Source organism: Rana temporaria, chromosome 1 (genome assembly GCF_905171775.1).
Source record: "Rana temporaria chromosome 1, aRanTem1.1, whole genome shotgun sequence".
Classification (NCBI taxonomy): Eukaryota; Metazoa; Chordata; class Amphibia; order Anura; family Ranidae; genus Rana; species Rana temporaria.
In genome coordinates, this window is record NC_053489.1 from 259942393 (window position 1) to 259964427 (window position 22035).

Sequence of the window (22035 nt, forward strand, 5' to 3'; positions counted from 1 at the left end):
CTTTGGTTAAAGCTGAGATGGTTAAATTGTAAATTTTCATGCTAAAAAAGTCGCTGTGATCTGTGTACATGGGGATACTCGGGAGAATGCTATAGCCACTGCTAACTTTAAAACTGACTTAGGTACGTGACCCATCCGGTCGGACTTGTGCCCCACTTGTACACAAGGCCATTATTTGTAGGAATTTCCATAAGTTTTGGGAACTGTGAGATTATCCCGGCCAGTCGCAGTAACTGGCTCAGTGGCCGAGCCAGAACTCCTGTCCGACAATGTGGGTTCAGGGGACTCATCTCAGGGTTCTCTAGGTTTTCCCTTCTTGGTTATGGAGGGGGAACTGTAGGAGCCTGTGAAGGTCTGCTGACTCTGAGACTACATTAGAGTTTGCTGACCTTAATGTGCAAAAGGAAATCTTTGGTACCCTTGCCAGGGCCTGGGAAAATGTAGAAGTAATTAATGATGTACCTGTCGAACCACGGGACAGGCCCTGTTTTTCTTATTTCAGCAGCAATGAGGATTTATTGTGTATGTAAAAAGAATGATGAAATTGTTGAACAGTTGGTGATCCCTAAGCCATACAGATGGGTGGTGTTGGAACCTGCCCATGGGCACTTGCTAGGAGGTAATTTAGGGATTGAGAAAACGACAGAAAGAGTGTTGCACAGGTTTTACTGGCCCAGGATACAGAAAGATATTGAGAATTATTGTCAATCCTGTCCTGTGTGTCAAATGCCAGCCCCACTACCCCACTTCTGAAGTCCTTTAGTGCCCTTACCCATTATTGAAGTGCCCTTTGAGAGGATTGCCATGAACCTGGTGGAACCACTCCCTAAGTCTGCCCGGGGTCATGAGCATTTTCTTTAATTATGGATTACGCTACCCGTTATCCCGAGGCAGTTCCCTTATGCACTGCATCTGCTGAGAACATTACCAAAGAGCTGTTCATGGTGTTCAGTTGGGTTGGGATCCCTAAGGAAGTCTCATTACAGATCAGGGCACCCCATTTATGTCACAAGTAACTAGGGAGTTATGCAAGTTATTTAAGGTGACACAATTGCGAACCTCAGTGTACCATCCTCAAATTGATGGTTTGGTGGAATGCTTCAATAAAACATTAAAGAGCATGTTAAAAAAGGTTGTTGACAAAGATGGGAAAAACTGAGACTTCCTGATTCCATACTTGATGTTTGCCATCAGGGGGGTTCCCCAGTCTCTACGGGGTACTCTCAATTTGAGTTGCTTTATGGGAGACACCCTCTGGGAATCTTAGACATAGCCAAGGAAACCTGGGAGGGGAAGCAGATGCCCCGCAAAAATGTAATTGAGCATATCACTCAAATGCAGGACAGGATTGCAGCAATCATGTCAATGGTAAAAGAACACTAACTGCAGGCCTAAGCAGCCCAATAGAGAATATACAACAGGGAGGCCCAACTCTGTGTTTTCTCACCTGGTGAGAGGGTCCTGGTGTTAGTTCCTGGCTAAGTGGCAGGGTCCCTTCAAAGTAATTGAAAAAGTTGGGGAGGTCAATTACAAAGTATATCAACTAGTGGTGCAACGGAGCGTCACCGATCCGTGATCCGAACGGGTCACCCTGTTTGGATCGGCACACCACGCGATCCGCGGAGCGCTCCGCAGCCTCGGCCATAGGAAAGTCCCTGGCTCCAGCCTAGCTCTGGAGCGGCGGCCATCTTGGTACACCCGGCGGCGGCTGTCTCGTCAGGAAGTGACGTTTCGGCGCCGCTATCTTGCTCCACCCCACACTCCTGCACAGTAATGATAGTGAGAAGGGGGCAAGCGGACATCTTGTTTCACCCAACAGAGTTTTAGATTTCACAGTTATTTTCAACACAAAACGGAGCTTATATGTTTAAATACAGTATTTAGAAATCCAACGGACTATTTACATGTTAAATTTTAAAAGCAGCAGCAAACCTTACATGCTTGCTAATGTGACAGAACACCTCTGATTTTCACATTGCACATTTAGTTAAATGTGAAAATCAGAGGTGTCCTTTCACATTAGCAAGCATGTAAGGTCAGCAGGTTTGCTGCGGCTTTTAAAATTTAACACGTAAACCGTCCGTCAGATTTACATATACTGTATTTAAGCACATAAGCTCTGTTTTGTGTTGAAAACAACTGTGAAATATAAAACTCAGGTGGGTGTAACAAGATTAGTCTTTTTTTTTCTGATCCGAAAAATGATCCGATCCGTGACTCTGATCCGAGGAAGGATCCGATCCGTGAGTTTTTTGATCCGTTGCACCCCTAATATCAACCAGGTAAAAGGAAGCTCGAACAGATTTACCACATAAACCTGTTAAAGCCCTGGAAGGATAGACTGACATTAACGGCAAGGTCCCTCTCGGTGAAGCCTAAGGGTGCTGAGTCCCCTCTGATCCCTGAGGTCACGATTACAGACATCCTGTCGTATTCCCAAAAACAGGAAGCTATAGAGTTCCTGGTAAGGAATAGAGAGACATTTTTAGTTACCTGACACAACTTCAGCAGTTCAGCATGATATTGTTATTGAACCTGGGGTCCGTGTCAAGCTCAAACTGTACCGAATTCCCGGAGCTAGAAGAAAGAACATCAGTGATGAAGTTAAAAAGGATGTTGGATCTAGATGTCATTGAGGAATCCAATAGTGACTGGTCTAGCCCCATCGTTTTAGTCCCACTAGTGGCACTTGGAGGTTCTGTAATGATTTCAGGAAGCTTAAGACAATGTGACAATGTTTGACACATACCCAATGTTCAGGGTAGACGAACTTATAGACCGACTTGGCAAAGCCCGCTATATGACCACTTTGGACTTGACAAAAGGTTTTTGGCAAATACCCCTAAATGGTAGCACCAAAGAAAAGACTGCGTTTGTGATGCCAGAGGGTTAATTTCAGTATAAGAAAATGCCGTTTTGGGTTGCAAAATGCCCCTGCAACATTTCAGAGGGCCACGTACAGGACCCTAAGACCTCACTGACAGTATGCAGCAGCCTATCTGGATGATATAGTGGTACATAGCACTGACTGGGAGTCTCACTTGCCCCGTGTCTTGATGATTCCCTCTTTAAAATAGGTTTTACGGCGAATCCAAAAAAATGTGGCATTGGTTTAGAGGAAGCCAGGTATTTGGGCTACACTATTGGCCATGGAGTCATTAACCACTTTCATACAGGGCACTTATACACCTTCCCGCTCAGACCAATTTTTAGCTTTCAGCACTGTTGCACTTTGAATGACAATTGCGCGGTCATACAACACTGTACCCAAACAAATTTTTTATCATTTTGTACCCACAAATAGAGCTTTCTTTTTGTGGTATTTGGTATTTGGTATTTGGGATATTTATTTCCTGCAAAAAAAATAAAAAAATGACCAAATTTTTTTTGTTTCTGTTATAAAACATTGTAAATAAGTACGTTTTCTCCTTCACTGATGGGCACTGATGGTACTGCACTGATGGGCACTGATAAGGTGGCACTGATGGGCACCGATGAGGTGGCACTGATGTGGTTGCATTGATGGGCACTAATATGCGGCACTGATGGGCGGCACGGATGGGCACTGATAGGCGGCACGGATAGGCGGCATGGATGGGCATAAATAGGCGGCAGGGATGGGCACGGATAGGTGGCACAGATAAGCACAGATAGATGGCATGGATAGGCGGCACGGATGGGCACAGATAGGCAGCACGGATGGGCACGGATAGGCGGCACGGATGGGCACTGATAGGTGGCATGGATGGGCACTGATAGGCAGCATGGATGGGCACTGATAGGCGGCATGGATGGGCACTGATAGGCGGCATGGATGGGCATAGATGGGCGCTATCATATGTGTTGTACTAATGGATGCCAATCAGTGCCAAACAATGCCTGCCAATCAGTGATGCCCATTGTGGGCACTGATTGGCATCCATTGCGGCACTGATTGGCATCCATTTTTTGTGTCCTTCTCATCCCTGGTGGTCTAGGGTGGCATACCTTTTTTTTTTTGCATCCATTACCTTGATCGGTGTTGCGGGGTGTCAGACTGACACCCTGCAACAACGATCGCCGCGATGCGCGCCCCCGGGGGCGCGCAGCGGCTCAAAATCCTGAGGACGTCATATGACGTCCAGTCAGGATTCTACAACCACTTTGCCGACGTCAATATGTCATTGGCGGGCGGCAAGTGGTTAAACCACAAGTGAATAAATTGGAAGTCATCCAGGAGTGGCCAGGTCCTGCAAACAAGAAGCAGGTCAGGGCCTCTCTTGGGATTGTGGGGTATTATAAAAGGTTTATCCCGAATTTTGCATTTGTAGCTGCCACACTGACAGACCTTACGAAAGGGAAATACCCTGTAATGGTGAAATGGTCCCCAGTAGCAGAGGAATATTTCCAAGTCCTGAAAAGGCTCTTTGTGCACAGCCAATATTTTTTCAAAGACTTTTTGGTTCAGACCAAAATGTAGGTATCGAGGTGGTATTGTCACAGGTACACACAATGCAGTCATTGAAAAGGAATGTTTAGCCATAAAGTGGGCCGTAGATGCGCTAAGGTACTATTTGTTAGGGCGCCAGTTTGATTTAATAACTGACCATGCTCCCCTGAAATGGATGGCCCAAAAGAAGAAGACTAAATAGGAGGATGAACCCTGGGGTTGAAACAAGGGGGGAGGATATGTAGCAGAGCGTCCCAGAGAGAGCTGGGGAAAGTCCTGTTCGGGTTTATAAGTCTCCCAGGCTCCTCTTATACACATTCAGGGATCTCTGATCCATGATCCAGTTCGGGTCTTGGTCCTCTCCCCCAGGCTAATTTAAACTCACTTGAGACAGACAGCCAGTGCTCTTGGCTTGGGAACCTTAGACAACTTCTGTCTAGGAGTGCAACAGGTTGGTATAAACTATTAAAGTAGAAGTCCAGCCTGAGCTTTTTAGGCTGAGCTTCTCCTATGGGTCACAGGAGTGCAATTCATTTTGCACTCCTGTGGCCCGTTTTCAGGGGAGAGCGGTCTGAAGTCCGCTCTCCACCGACGTCACTTCCATCAGTCTGGGCAGCACGTCATCCCGACTTCCATGTCTGGATCCTCCAGCTGCCCAGATTGATGGCAGTCCAGCATCTCAGCGAGCCGCTGAGACAGCCTCTCCCCGCCCCTCCAATGAACGCTGAAAAGTAGAGCAGAAGCGATGCTGACTGACAGTCAGCATCGCTCTGCTCGGGAAGGAGTGCGAACCGAGCCATCGGCGGTGTTCAGTGGCTCGGTTCTTAGTGCAGAGTTTCCAGGGCACAGCTGCGGCATCAGTCTGATGCTGCATTCACAGAGGTAAGTATGGATAGGAAATTTAAAAAAAACATACTTCTCTTTTAAGCTGTGTATGTGGAAGCTGACAAGCTATAGGCTTACTCGGCCTGGTAATTAGGATCTGTAAATATTGTATAGTTAATGCCGAGACACGGCTAGCTTTTTGTTCCTTGTTTTTTTGGAACACAGTACAGCACCTTTATATAGACTTGTATATATCACAAAAAAACACTGCACTGTTTGTCACTATTTCACTGGATTTGGTATCTGTGCCTGAAAGACTGCTCATCCCAGGCAGCTTTGTGGGCTGCCTGGGCTGTAATCGGCTTCAAAATAGTTAACCAGGGGACGCACGGGATGTGCGTTCCCTGGTTAACACTGACACGCATCTCAACCAATCAGGTTCACCGGATCCGGATCTGGTTACCTGTAACCTGATTGGCTGAAGAAGACATTGAGGGATCGTGGAGGAGGATGGCTGACCGAGAATGGTAAATGCCGGGTGGGGGGGGGGGCGGGGGCAATCTGGCGGTATTTTGGGGCAATCTGGCGGCATTTTAAGGGGCAATCTGGCAGCATTTTACGGGACAAACTGGCGGCAATTGATGGGCACAGTGGCGACAATGGCATAGCACAATGGCTGCATTTGGCATGGCACAGTGGCGACAATGGCATGGCACAGTGGCGACAATTGATGGGCACAGTGGTGACAATGGCATGGCACAGTGGCTGCGTTTGGCATGGCACAGTGGTGACAATTGATGGGCACAGTGGCGACAATGGCATGGCACAGTGGCTGCGTTTGGCATGGCACAGTGGCGACAATTGATGGGCACAGTGGCGACAACGGCATGGCACAGTGGCAACAATTGATGGCACAGTGGCAACAATTGATGGCACAGTGGCGACAATTGATGGCACAGTGGCTGCGTTTCGCATGGCACAGTGGCGACAATGGCATGGCACAGTGACGACAATTGATGGCACAGTGGCTGCATTTGGTATGGCACAGTGGCGACAAATGATGGGCACAGTGGCGACAATGGCATGGCACAGTGGCGACAATGGCATGGCACAGTGGCGACAATTGATGGCATGGTACAGTGGCGACAATTGATGGGCACAGTGGCGACAATTGATGGAACAGTGGATGCGTTTGATGGCATGGCACAGTGGCGACAATTGATGGGCACAGTGGCTGCGTTTGATGGCATGGCACAGTGGTGACAATTTTATGGCACAGTGGCGACAATTTTAAGGCACAGTGGCTGTGTTTGATGGGCACAGTGGTTGCGTATGATGGGCACAGTGGCTGCGTTTGATGGGCACAGTGACAGCAATTGATGGGCACAGTGGCTGCGTTTGATGGGCACAGTGAGGCTGCAATTGATGTGTTTTTTTTTCGTTTGTTTGCGCCCCATCAAAAAATTTGAGCACCAGCCGCCACTGCCTTCAGTTTATAATCCATATAAAAAGATTATTTCAATGTGATATGTTGTGTAATCATAAAATGTCCATCCACAAATGGAAGCCTCCACAAGGGGATTAGAAGCAAAAGCCAGCAGTAGTTACAGAGTATAAAAGAGAAGAGAGGTGTCTCAAAGTGTAGCAATATGGTTACATTTAATGAAGGTACAACATTTAGCAACTCACATGGTTGATGATTAAAAAAGGCACATCTAAGTATGCAGGCATCCAGGGTATGCAGGCAATTTTGCTTGTCTTCCAAAGCGCTCTCAAACCAAGTTACTCTCAAACCAAGGTGTTACAATATAGTGTACACTTGTGTATATAGCGTTATACATCGTTTAACCATTGTTGTGTCTTGAGGAGAGATCTGTTTGCTGAGTTGGTGCTGTTATCCCAGCTCAGTGGATCTATTCCTTCCTTTTCTGAAATATCTTGTTCAATTTGGGTTCAAGTAACATTTTTTAGAACCTTATACTACTGAGTTTTTTGATTCTTCCTTTATAGTGTTAACATGGTGTCTAAACCCAGAGTATCAGGTGGGTTGGAAGGTTTACTTGGTCATGGCCGTGCAGATAAGCAGGTAATTCTTAGCAGTCCCCAAGGGGGGGTGTGCTACATATGGATAGGGGAAACAGAAGTAAACCATAGATAAAACATGTTATCAAGATGCACATAAACTGACCATGCAAAACAAATGCATTTGAAAGGATGTAATACAAAAAAAGGGGGGTACTGTGTATTAGTCCACACCTGAAGACGAGGACTTGGCATCTGAGGGTTACCCCACAGGGCAATGCTATACAGTACAGCCAACAGCACCAATCAGCCTGGTCGCCACTGCGTGTCCAAAGGGCAAAAAAACAACAAAGATGAAATGTAATTTGTAGAAGTAACTTAACTCAAGAGGGCAAACTGGGGATTACTGGGACAGGGTAAGGAAAAAAGGAAATTGCACTATGGGCTAGACAGGAGTACAGAGGAAGTGTAGGAAGGTACACTACACCGTCACGAGGTTTGACCATCCAAGGAAGTACCAACAACGATCCCTATTGGGTCCATCAGCAGAGGGTCCAATCACGAAGGGATGGAGTTAGAGTTAGACTGCTTCCTGGAGTCTTTGGAGGAGCTTGGACGATTGGTTGCTAGTTGGAGTGGTAATTCTTGGGAGATAAATCCGAGCTGGAGGAACAGTCTTTCATCCTCCTGGAAGCTTGTAATTCTATAAGATTTATTACGGTACTGGAACCACATGCGCAAGTGAAAGGACCACTGGTATTTCACCGCTTTTTGGGATAAGATCCCCAAGAGAGGTTTGAGAGATCTTCGCCTCTGGATCGTGGTGGGGACAGGTTTGCAAAAATTTGAGCTTTAAGTCCTTGTATAGTGAGATTATCAGTGTCCCTGGATTTCCTCATTATTTCTTCCTTCACTGCATAAAAGTGGGGTTTTATGTCCCTTGGCAGCCCATCTTGGCGGGGGGGGGGGGGGGAGGTTGTAGTGCTCTGTGGGCTCTGTCTAGTTCAAGACTGTGATTGGAGATGTCAGTTATGAAGTCCTTTATAAAAGATTCTGGACGTCCAGAACCGATTCAGGTAATCTTCTGATACGTAAATTGTAACGCCTGCTCCTATTTTCAAAATCATCGATTTTGATAAGAGCGATGTCAAATTGGTCTTGAAGCGTTTGTATACAGGACATATTCTGGTTAGCTCATGCAGTAATGTGGTCTACGGATTGTTCAATGGCACCCATCCGAATACCCAGGCTGTACAGGTCTGCTTTAATTGAGGAGGTGATTTGTGTAGCATTATGTGCCAGTCCTGCAGCTAGCATTTCAGAGAATCTGTTAAGTAACTGGGCCATGTTTGGGAGGTGGCCTTGAGGCAAAGGAGAATCATGTTGTGAGCCTGTCTAACCGAGGGGAGTGATAATCATGGAAGTGTATAGAAGTTCCTCCATCATTGCACAGGAGTGATTCAGTGGAGGCTGGGGATACAGCGTGGCTGTACTGAGTACTCACAGGTGTTGCTAGAAGGTTGCTTATTGCCTGGTGTGTTGGAGGAGGATATTCAATTAAATCTGTTTCTCCCATGTTTTCCGCATGGAGAAGCTGCAGTCGCCATCTTGAAAGGCTATGGGACAAGCTGACCGAAGCTGAGCTGGCGGATCACCTCCCTTTTGGTTTGATCTCCCGACATGCGGCAAGCCGGAGTGGGTTGGAGCTCCCGGTCACACCGTCTTCCCGGAAGTCCCGCGCATGCACACTCTCCAATAAACCAATTTACAGAAAACAAACAGTGTAAGATGCTTTTGGAGAAAAGCATAAAAATATTCTATCTGACCAATGGGTGAAGGGAGTGAAGCAAATGGGTTCTGAGTAAGCTTGCTTTAGGCTTTAGTAACCCTGGGAAGACTCTTATCTTCTTTAGGCCATTTAACAATATTTTGGTTTCAGCAAATGGCAGAGTGTGGCTGATAAATCATGACATTGGTCATGCAACATGGCATTGTTCAGCTTAAAAGAGAAAAATGTTCTTTTTGTTTTTTTTTAGGATTCATACTTGCCTAGGTGGATGTCCCCCGGCACCTCTACACTGAAAATTGAGAGATCGAACATCGCCGATTGCTCAGTTCTTAGGGCTCCATGAGCAGAGAGCTGTAGACTGTCAGTAACAGCTCTCTGCTCTGCCCCCTCCTCGCTCATTGGCTCTTAGTGACTTGCTGAGAGCCTGAGCTGGGTGTCGGTCCATGGATCTGGCGGATTCAGACTCCGTGGTCGTGATGACGCAGAGCATGGACATACTTCTGTGTAGTCAAGAGAGAGTGGACGTCAGCCTGCTCTCTGCTGAAAATGGGTCACAGGAGTGGCAAACGAACTGCACTCCTGTGATCCATAGGAGAAGTACAGCCAAACAAGCTTTGGCTGTACTTCACCTTTAAAGAGTTACTAAACCCCTGCATTCACTATATCTCGTCTCCCACCGTACACAGAACATGGAAATGCAGATTTTTTACTAATGCCGCGTACACACGATCGGTTCTTCTGATGAAAACGGTCCGATGGACCGCTTTCATCGGACGAACCGATCGTGTGTGGGCCCCATCATTTTTTGTCCCATCGGTGAAAAAACTGAGAACCTGTTTTAAAATTATCTGATGGTTATAAAACCGATCGTCTGTGGGCAAGTCCATCAGTTAAAAATCCACGCATTCTCAGAATCAAGTCGACGCATGCTCGGAAGCATTGAACTTAATTTTTCTCAGCACGTCGCAGTGTTTTACGTCACCGCGTTCTGACACGAAAAGATTTTTAACTGATGGTGTGTAGGCAAGACTGATGAAAGTCAGCTTCATCGGATATCTGATGAAAAAATCCATCGGTCCGTTTTCATCGGATGAACCGATCGTGTGTACGTGGCATAAATCTAAACTGCTAAATACCTTTTCTGATCAGCAGTATATAGCAGTCTTGTGACTTATACCAGTGTCTAATTAAAGCTTGTAGGAGGTATTTTCATTCTGCAATGACTGTCCTATGAGGCTGCATGGCCCATGACCCTCTGTCTGAACAGTGCTGATTGGCCTTGTGCAGAGCACACAAACCCTCCCAAGAAAAAAAAACTCTCTAGCAATACCAACCTGAACTGAGCATGTGCAGAGTGCCCCCAAAGCTCTGTCTTATCGGGAGATGGATTGGGGATTATGGAAGGGGAGGATCAGAAAAGACAGGATCAACCAGCCTTTTTAACACAATGCACAGGATTAACCCCTTACTGTAGGTTCCAAAGTGAGTATAACAAGCATGCTTTACTGTACTACATAATACAGTCTGATTTTACTGTTGTGGGTTTAATACTGCATATCTGGCTTAGCTAACATAGCACATTTCAGGTAACATGGCCATATTGGTTAGGATTACGTAGAACCATGTAGCTTGTGTTATATGGAAGTACAGTATATAGGATTGTGTGGCTTACACAGCTTGGTACTAAAGGCTGAGAGACTATCAGGACTTTTTACTCCATTGTGGGTTTTCTCATGTCTTCCTGTCTCACTGATCCCCTGTCACCAGGACAGGAAGTGCAGTAACATTTTCCCAATGGAGCAACAGAGAGCAATCATAAATTGATTGGGGTTCTAGCCCTCTTTACTCTATCAGAAAAAAAGAACACAAATAGATGACAAAAGTTGCTATTTGAAATAGGCGCAGATAATATACCGTAATGCCCCGTACACACGATCGGAAAATTCCGTCAGCAAAAGTCAGATGTGAGCTTTTGAATGGAAAATCCGACAGTGTGTATGCTCCATCGGACTTTTGCTGTTGGAATTTCCGCCAACAAAAGATTGAGAGCTGGTTCTCAGATTTTCCGACAGAAAAAAATCCTATCGGAAAATCCGATCGTCTGTAGCAATTCCGACGTGCAAATTTCTGATACATGCTCAGGAAACAATTTGCCACATGCTCTGAAGTACTGAATTAAATTTTCTCGGCTCGTCGTAGTGTTGTACGTCACTGCGTTCTTGATGGACGAAAGTTCAGAGAACTTTTGTGTGACCGTGTGTATGCAAGCCAAGCTTGAGCGGAATTCTGTTGGAAAAACCATCCAAGGTTTTTTCCGACGGAAAATCACGATCGTGTGTATCCAGCATTAGAATTAAAATGTCCAGATACCTTTAAGGCAACTAATAATACCAAAAGGAAAATATAAACAACCATATTTCCTTGTTCTGATTGGTTAAAGCTATGACAAAAAAAATAACATTTAATTGGTTGCTGTGGGTTACTGCTCAAGATTGTTTGTTGCTCTTCATATTACATAATCCTCATACTGCATAATAAATGAAAGAGTATAAATAGATCTTTACCTGTAAATTCCATGTTTGTCGCACATAGTCTCTGATGAGATTCTCTTTGAGGTCTTCAAAGGGTCCTATTTTGGGCTGAACACCAGGGGGGCGACTGCAAGGTTTCTTCAACAAGCAGACAAGTCCACTATTTTCATGAACATGATAATTGATAAGCTCAATGGGAGAGTTATGAGAAATGCCACCAGAAATTGCATATGTTCCACTTAATTCTCTTTCAATTGTATAGTGGTAATACCTTCGTCCATGGGCCACTGAAAGAGCGTAGCCTCCAAGATAGCTTCGGCTTTGACGCAATAAATATAATCCATCACTCAGTCCATTTTGCTTTAGGTAATCTTCAGCTTCTTCACGTGTTATGTTTCCAAAGAAGTAGGGTAACTGATTTGTACCGTCAGCCATAGTACCAAGCAATATTCACAACCTGATAGCAACAAGTGTGTCCAGCAACCTGTGCAATCAAAGAAGAACAAATTTAAAACCAGTGTAGGGTGGAATATTACATTATATTAAAACATACTATTTTGATGATTACTGTTTGTTTTCTGCTTCTTAAACTTCTATGATGTTTAAAATACTGATATTGTATATTCCTAGTGATTTATTTTTCCTTCTGAGGCACTGTACAGTGCAGCAGCTATTGTCACTTAACACTTGTGTGCTTTTTGACACCACTGACAGGAAGAACTGTGCTTCATGCTGACCAGAAAGACAGTAGGTGATTGAAAGATATAGAAGAACAAAGCGAACCAAGTAGAATGTAGTAAAAAAAAAAAAACTCTGTGCTCATGCGAATAAAAAATTCACTTCATCAGCTGGCAAGAAAGAACCTGGAGAACCAGGAAGAGCTGGTAATGATCAGTGCTCCTCTGTTCATCCCAGAGCCACTGGTGGTGCTGAGAAGTTTTCAACAAGCTGTGGAGGAGTGTTTTGCTTGGTTATTATAATATCTTTGGCATTATGAAGTAACTGATTGTGTGAAGATTATCCTTTCTCCCTGTTTTATAAAAAGTGCTTGGTGAGGGTCACATGAAATCTGGTAAGCCTTGCATGACAATGAGAGGGGTCACCTTGACTATCCACGAAGCACTGTTTCTTTACAGCATGTGGGCCTTTTTTCCCTATGGCTTTCTGAATTTCAACTGATGGACACTTTTATGGAGTTTCCTCATTCGGTTATCACTGACACTGAATGTACTTATAAGTTTTGATTTACAGTATATCATTATTATTTGAACTTTAATGTCACCTTATTTGTTACTTACAAATGTATGATTTATTTTGATATGATTATTATTATGCTGCTTATCATGAGACTTGTATATTATTGAGTTTCAGCATTTCTATGTTATTTATGATTTTGTTTTTATCCCCTCACAGAGACATATTTTTATTTTATTTTTTACATATTTTCCCTTGAGCTCTGTACTGGTTGTTTATACAAGTGAGATTTAGTGCCTCAGTCTAAGAAGAAGATAGAGGCAAACATGCTCACAACTTGACTGGAAATGTAATGCTAAAAAACATGTGATCTGCAGTAGTGTCATGATGATCCATGGAAACCTAGTATGACCACAGATGATAAACGTGCAGTCTCCATCACTGATGCCTGCTATGAAATTATTAGTTATGCTATATGTGTTAATTAGTGATGCAGATGGCTTCTTACATGCCACAGCCAGTGTTGTATTTTAGTTTTGTGCTGCTCTAGCAAGACTAAAACCTGGCATCCTCCCCATGTAATTTTGCCCCACACATTCATGTTTAAGATCCACATATTCATCTGTAAACCCCACCCCTTACTTTTGGCTCCACCTGTTCCTTATTAGAGCTCCACCTCTGGAGTTGCTCAGAAACTGTGGACATGATACAAGAGATGGTCAGAGACTGCAGACAGGATACAAGAGTCAGTAAGAGACTGTGGACAGGATACAGGAGATGGTCAGAGACTGCGGACAGGATGCAAGAGATGGTCAGAGACTACGGGCAGGATACAAGAGATGGTCAGAGACTGCAGACATGTTACAGGAGATGGCCAGAAACTGCAGACATGCCTAGGACAGCCATGCTTAACCACAGGGTTCCTTGAGTAATTAACAAGTTACCAGTGATCACCAATGTAAGGGGCATTCTTCTCACTGACACCCAATGTATGTTTACATTGTATTTTAACATACCATGCTCCCAGATTCTAAAGTTCATTCTTCATTACTGTTGCCCGGGATATCGGAAACAAGCTAAATCAATAGCTATACTGTATAATATTTCTGAATTCTACAATGTTTACCCAAAAAAGGCAGGTCGTAGAGGCAAAGGACTTGTCACCAGCATTACCTGTGATCTGTCTGCAGCTGATTTTTCCCCATTACATCACCAAATCTAACTCCAAGTTTCTTGAGGCTAGCAGTTAGAGGCAGTAGTGCTGTAGATAGCACACTGCAGATATACATCCATAAAGCTGTGGGCACAGGAGTGCCTCGGCACATTCACATACCAGGAAGTGCACTTTTTTAGGAGTAATTTCAAACAAAGAGTAGAATGTTCATACTATTGACTCACGAAAACGCTCACAGTATCATTTTAGTAAGCTGCCCTACCTGAATTAACACGAAGAAAGAAGTCCAGGACCCTTTTTGAAAATTGCACCGCATGGAATCACATGGTGCTGCGCAGGGGTCAAGTCCTGGGGAAAAAAGTGTGGGAACTCCCACCCAAGATGAACTCCCCCAGCAAAAAAAATAAATTATTCGCTCATATGCATAATTACTAAACCGCATGTTTTTTTTTTTCGATCCACTGAACCATAGTATTTTTTTATGTTACTGGCCGCTTCCTGTATATGGATTCATCGGGTAGTGTGTGGGTATTCCGTCACTTCCTCGATGCCGCAATGTCTCCTGGGAGCTTTTGTCATTGTTCCCGGGAGACATTGCGGAGGTCGGGCGCGAGTTATCGCGGGATTTAGAAAGAAGGAAGTTCTTTCTAAATCACGCGATAAATCGCGGCAGACCTCCGCAATGTCTCCTGGGAACAATGACAAAAGCTCCCAGGAGACATTGCGGCATCGAGGAAGTGACGGAATACCCACACACTACCTGATGAATCCATATACAGGAAGCGGCCAGTAACATAAAGGATTACTAAGGTTCGCCTGCCCTTGACAGTGACTTGAGCTGGGCATCGCCGCTTAGTGAATGATTGGCTCAGGCGGCTCGGCTGCTCTCGGCTGCTCTAGTCTTGCAAAGGGAACTGAGTTCCTGCTGTGAAAAAAGTGCAGGAACTCCGTTCCCACGCGTTCCCGCAGGACTTGAGCCCTAATGCTGCGGCACAATGCAGTTCCACGCATGCAAAAACATGCCTCCCCCGAGAGTTTTCTACACAGCAGCACATTTCTCTTGCATTTAGGGAGTGTACTTTGGCCCGCTGTTGTCTAAAAACTGGTCACAGGAGTGCAGTTATTCTGCACTCCTATGGTGCATAGGAGAAGTATAGCCAAAAGAGCTTTGGCTATAGTTCTCCTTTGCAAACTATAAAAAATTACTTTGGGTACACTTTAAATATTTTCTTTTACAGGCACGTAATGCAACTTTATATTTTAGTGTACAGTATACATGCTCATGATGAGAAGCATATTGGGAAATCATCTTTCTGTCTAGGTCTACAGGTTACCAAACCACAAAAAGCAATTCTGTAATAAGTCCATTTCCTGTGGCCATGGTTTCTTGTACAGCACTGCTGTGAAGTATGTAAACCAGCACTCTACTGTTGTGTGGGCTGCTAAAAAGGACATTGGCAGCTACTTCCTGTCTACTGCATGTCAATGTTTAAACATTGCTTCTGGGAAGATACTGCTCTTATAGATGTTTTTTTTTTTTTTTTGGTGTCTATAATTTCTTTGTTAAAGGACAGTTATGGGGAATTTCCAGTTTAAAAAAAAAAATCTTACTTGATTCTGTTGCCTTATTTTTCGGAATAGCACTAAATTGATAATACTGCTCACATATAATACTGCTCCCAGTAAATAATGTGAAAAAATATATACAGAATCATAAATTCAGTGTAAAAAAAGCAAAAAGTGTGTGCAAAATTCAAAATGTGCAAATAAATGCAAAAGTGCAAAAAAGCAATAAATAAAGTCCAGAATATGCACATAAATGTGATGCAATAACTCTAGATAGAAAAAAGATCACCACAAATAGTTCCTTTTTATATTGCAAAGTCCTTGTGCAGTTGATGATGATTAAAGTGCTCAGTGCTGGAAAAATTCCTTTAAAAAGGGCTTGGGAATGTTTGAGTGAGTGAGTGAGTGAGTGAGTGAAAAACTTGTAAAGCGCAACACATGCGAACTGAATCGCCTCTGGGCGCTGTTTCCATTCGATGGGTAAGGCAACCTCTTGACCTCAGAAGAGATGGGTTTTAATCTTTCTCCTGAAGGCCAAGTGGTCCGACTCTAGTCGGATGGTAGTTGGTAGCGCATTCCACAGCCGAGGTCCTTGGACTGCAAATCTTCGATCTCCTTTGGACTTGTATCTGGCTTTGGGTATTTGGAGTAGGTTTTGATTTGTGGATCGCAGAATGCGATTTGGGTTATGGGCTTTTTTTTTTTTTTGCATAGATATTGGGGGGCGTTTCCATGAATACACTTATGCGTTAGGCAGAGTGCCTTGAAAGTGATTCTGTCTTTTACTGGCAACCAATGAAGGGATCTCAGTGAAGGTGAGATTGATTCCCATGATTTTTTGCCAGTCACTAATTGAGCGGCCGTGTTTTGAACAACTTGCAGATGAGTGATTTGGCATTTGCGTAGTCTAGTCTGGAATTGATGATTGTTTCCACCACGACTGCAATGTCCTTTTCGGGATAAAAGGGGTGAGACGGCGTAGTAGGCGCAGCAGATGATGGGATCCGCTGACTACAGACCCTATTGCGCGGGTTGACTTTTAAACAATAGAATTTTGACCAGAAATATTTGTTCCAAAAATACAAAAAAATGTTTTCCAAAAAATTTTTTTTTTTTACAATGTTCAAGAATAAAAAAACATACAAGATATTCAAAAGTATGAGTCGGGTGCCTTGTGCGTCTACGAGTTTCGCTGTGAGGCTTCTTCAGGACGGACAACAAGAGAGTACAAAACAGAGAACAAATCTCACTATCTTAACCACTTGTCAACCACCCGCCGTCAAAAAACGGCGGGAGGAAGACTCTGTTATCCTGGGTGGACATCATATGATGTTGCGCCTTTAAAAACCACTAGGGGGCGCGTCACTGAGGACCCGGTGCGCATGCCCGGTGGCCGTGATGGCCGCCGGGCAACCCACGATTGCTCAGTAACTGAGCAGTAAAGTGGATCTGTGTGTGTAAACACACAGATTTACGTCCTGTCAGAGAGAGGAGACTGATGGTGTGTCCCTTGTATATAGGGACAACCATTGCTCACCTCCCCCAGTCACTCCCCTCCCCCACAGTAAGAATCACTAATTAGGGAATACATTAACCCCTTCCTCGCCCCCTAGTGTTAACCCTTTCCCTGCCAATCACATTTATACAGTAATCTATGCAATTTTATAGCAGGGATCGCTGTATAAATGTGAATGGTCCCAAAAATGTGTCAAAAGTGTCCGATCAGATCGCCGCCATTACTAGTAAAAAAAAACATAATAATAAAAAAGCTATCGATCTATCCCCAATTTTGTAGACGCTATAAAATTTACGCAAACCAATCAATATACACTTATTGCGATTTTTTTTTTACCAAAATTATGTAGAAGAATACGTTTCGGCCTAAACTGTGGAAAAAATTTGCTTTAAAAAAAATGGATATTTATTATAGCTAAAAATAAAAAATATTGTGTTTTTTTTTTAAACTTGTCCCTATTCTTTTGTTTATAGCGCAAGAAATAAATACCGCATAGGTGATCAAATACCACCAAAAGAGAGCTCTATTTGTGGGAAAAAAAATGATAAAAATTTCATTTGGGTACCGTGTTGCATGACCGCGCAATTGTCATTCAAAGTGTGACAGCGCTGAAAGCTGAAAATTGGTCTGGGCAGGAAGGGGGTGAAAGTGCCCAGTAGGCAAGTGGTTAAAGTGGACAAAATCTGGTATGGGTACATGTATCCAAATGTCAGAGGCTCTATGGAGGCAGAAAAGGTTCCATAGGAGATATAGTGGGAATAATATATGAAGATATATCACAGGCTCTGCAAGTTGGTGAAAAAGAGTATATATTCTATATATTTTATATAGGGCAGACGAATTCCCTTGGTAGGGATTATCCAATAAACGGGAGACGCTGCACGCATACAAAATCCATAATTTTAGTCAGTGACAAAGAGCGCTTGACGGGGGAGGATGTCCAACACAAAAGCTTATCTGGTCATTAAATTATCGAGATACAGCATCGGGTGGCCAATAACGCCAAACAGGCTAATAACACAGATTTTGGTCCGCATAGGAAATAGATGCAGTCTACAGGGTTTTGTGAGTAGACATGTAAAGTGTGAAGCGTGAAGCTGTCTCCCGGGGGGTCACACTTTACACATCTACTCACAAAACCCTGTAGACTGCATCTATTTCCTATACGGACCAAAGTCTGTGTTATTAGCCTGTTTGGCGTTATTGGCCACCCGATGCTGTATCTTGATGATTTGATCATCAAGATACAGCGAAACGCGTAGACGAACAAGGGACCCAACTCATACTTTTGAATATCTTGTATGGTTTTTTATTCTTGAACATTGTCGATTTTTTTGTATTTTTTGTAAAACTATTTTTTGTAATAAATATTTCTGGTCAAAATTCTATTGTTGTTTCGCCTTTAAAGTCCGACCATTGGTTACCCTCTTTGAGTAATCCTCCATGTTTCTTCTCGTTTGACCATTCTTCCAGAAGCACTTTTGTGAGGTCAGGCACTGATGTTGGACGAGAAGGGCTGGCTCGCAGTCTCTGCTCTAATTCAACCCAAAGATGTTTTATTGGGTTAAGGTCAGGACTCTGTGCAGGCCAGTCTAGTTCCTCCACCCCAAACTCACTCATCCATGTCTTTTTGAATCTTGCACTGATCCAAATCATTTGGTTTAGGGGGGATAATGATGTTGGATTGTTTTTCAGGGGTTGAGATATTCCCCTTATTTCCAGTGAGGGGAACACCTAAGGCGTCAGCATACCAAGACAATTTCATGCTCTTAACTTTGTGGGAACAGTTAGGAGACGGTCCCTTCCTGTCTCAACATGACTGCACACCAGTGTACAAAGCAAGGTCCATAAGAGACATGAATGAGTGAGTTTGGGGTGGAGGAACTTGACTGGCCTGCACAGAGTCCTGACCTCAAGACCTTAGGGATGAATAAGAGTGGAGACTGCGAGCCAGGCCTTCTCGTTCACATCAGTGTCTGACCTCACAAATGTTCTTCCGGAAGAATGGTCAAACATTCCCATAGACACACTCCTAAACACTGTGGACAGTCTTCCTAGAAGAGTTGAAGCTATTGCTATTATAGGTGCAAAGGGTGGGCTAACTCAATAATGAATATGGAAAACTAAAAAGGTTGGGACTTTACATGAGGCGCCGGGCATTAGCCGAGCACCTCTATCCCCGGCAACTTGAACTCTATCCATGGAGGTCCCTTTTTAGGAACCCCAACTTTTTACCGGCTTTCCAGCCTGCATGGTGGGGCAATCCACCTCAGCTCCCGTGGGCTGTTGTTCTTCCGACCGTGCCCCCCACCTTCTACGCCTATACCCATAGCCACAGGCATACCTGTAAGTTACTTTAGGAATTTTAATTACTCTATTTTTCCCTCCTTCCCCATACACAGATTCAGTTTACCTATCTACCCTAAATCTTATTGCTTTGATTTTTATAGACTCCTACTTCATATCTGCTCCTGAAGAGTGACAGTAGCCATGAAACGCGTTGAGCCAATAAGATGCCTCCTTACATACATACTGCTACTGCATCACCTACTACCTCATACATCGATTGGAATTTACCAACCAATCCCGGTCATAATTATTATGGAGATTTATTTTAAGGGAACTGGTTTTGTTCAATAATTTTTTACAAAATGTACCAAATATGCTTACTGTGAGCCAATTAGACACCCTTTTGCATATATATGGTAATACCATTACTACTAACCAGTCCCTATACTAAGTGGACTGTGCCAGCTTATGTAAATTTAGTATTTTTTTTTACCATGGAGACACGTTTCAACGAATTGGCCTCCCTCTTTTTTACTGTTTTTATACAGTATATGAACCAAAGATGTTACTATACTCTAATACAATTGATTGTTAAAGAATTATGTACTATTCAATTTTTGACTAATATACTAGGTGTGTTACTGTATGTCATTATTGTTTTTGTTATATTTTTTATGCGATTAAAAAACTGATTGTCAATTGATGTCATGCAATGCTCTCATGTAATGTTTTTGCTTCTATCGGATTAGATATCTGCCATATTCTATTGTTCTGTGTTTTCTCCTGGGATGCATGTTTCATTCAAAGTCCCACCCTTGTATTTTTCTGTTTTAACTCAATAATGAACCCTACGGACTAAGACTGGGATGGCAATAAAGTTCATGTGTGTTTAAATGCAGGTGTCCAAATACTATATATTTGGACACCTGCAAATACTATATATACTATATATTGCAATAAAAAGTATGTGAACCCTTTTGGAATGATATGGATTTCTGCACAAATTGGTCATAAAATGTGATCTGATCTTCATCTAAGTCACAACAATAGACAATCACAGTCTGCTTAAACTAATAACACACAAAAAAATTAATGTTACCATGTTTTTATTGAACACACCATGTAAACAATCACAGTGCAGGTGGAAAAAGCACATGAACCCCTAGACTAATGACATCTCCAAGAGCTAATTGGACTCCTGTTGGTTGACACCCGACTCCAATCAATGAGATGAGATTGGAGGTGTTGGTTACAGCTGCTCTGCCCTATAAAAAACACACACCAGTTCTGGGTTTGCTTTTCACAAGAAGCATTGCCTGATGTGAATGATGCCTCGCACGAAAAAGCTCTCAGAAGACCTACTATTAAGAATTGTTGACTTGCATAAAGCTGGAAAGGGTTATAAAAGTATCTCCAAAAGCCTTGCTGTTCATCAGTCCACGGTAAGACAAATTGTCTATAAATGAAGAAAGTTCAGCACTGCTGCTACTCTCCCTAGGAGTGGCCGTCCTGTAAAGATGACTGCAAGAGCACAGCACAGACTACTCAATGAGGTGAAGAAGAATCCTAGAGTGTCAGCTAAAGACTTACAAAAGTCTCTGGCATATGCTAACATCCCTGTTAGCGAATCTACGATATGTAAAACACTAAACAAGAATGTATTGGACGGGAGGATACCACAGAGGAAGCCACTGCTGTCCAAAAAAAACATGCTGCACGTTTACAGTTTGCACAAGAGCACCTGGATGTTCCACAGCAGTACTGGCAAAATATTCTGTGGACAGATGAAACCAAAGTTGAGTTGTTTGGAAGAAACACACAATACTATGTGTGGAGAACAGAGGCACAGAACACCAATATCAAAACCTCATCCCAACTGTGAAGTATGGTGGTGGGGGCATCATGGTTTGGGTCTGCTTTGCTGCCTCAGGGCCAGGATGGATTGCTATCATCAGGGCCCCAGATGACAGCAAGCATACCTGTCAGTGGTCCGGACGCCCGATCCCAGACTGGGATCCTCTCAACAAGTCATGGGACCCAGTGGAACAGGATGAGGTTCGATGCAGCTGTCAGCTTTGGCCAGGTGGGCCACGCTGGCGGGGTCCATGGATGCACATACGATGATTGTGTGTAGGCAAGGCCGTTTTAATGATTTGAGTTGAAAAAAAAATCGTTTTTTCTAGAACCTGAAAAACTTTGTTTTTTTACAACCCGAAAAATGATCGTGTGTACGCGACATAAGACACCCCTCTTCCCCAGCAGCATACACTTACCTTTCCTTTTTCCTATGCCACTCTATTCAGTCATTGGAAATGACAAAAAAAAAACACCCAGCACTTTCAGGCATGGGTGAGCATATGAGTTTTGAAAGTTTAGAGTTTACGTAGGGTTTTATTTTTCTGAAGCGCCACAGATAAGGAAATGTTAGGATTTTGTTTTGGGGGGGGGGGAGGGCCCGGAGCTAAGTGACTCTTTTATTTTGCCCTGCATTTAGGAAAATTTGGCAGACATCTTGGGTGAGGGAACCTTTTAAATAAGGGACCCCACATCATTTTGACATGCTTCTGGCAAGTGTGCGGTAGGGAGAGGAACCCGCTTGTGAGGGGCAGTGATTAGCACAGGGTCAGGTTCCATTCAAGGAGGGATAGCTCAGGGAAGGCTCCTTACTCTGTAAGAGGTGTGGAGGTGTGTAGCCAATAC

At 43.7% G+C, this 22035-nt stretch overlaps 1 protein-coding gene across 7 annotated transcripts in view; it reads right to left on the bottom strand.

Annotated features, from left to right (window-relative positions):
* SYK (spleen associated tyrosine kinase) overlaps positions 1-22035 on the bottom strand; it is a 164427-nt gene that overhangs the window by 94582 nt on the left and 47810 nt on the right. For all 7 annotated transcript variants that reach the window (XM_040354927.1, XM_040354944.1, XM_040354909.1 and 4 more), the window contains exon 3: positions 11630-12080. In XM_040354927.1, the coding sequence (XP_040210861.1) occupies positions 11630-12031 (402 nt within the window). In that variant the 5' untranslated portion in view covers positions 12032-12080. The remainder of the gene's footprint in view (positions 1-11629; positions 12081-22035) is intronic.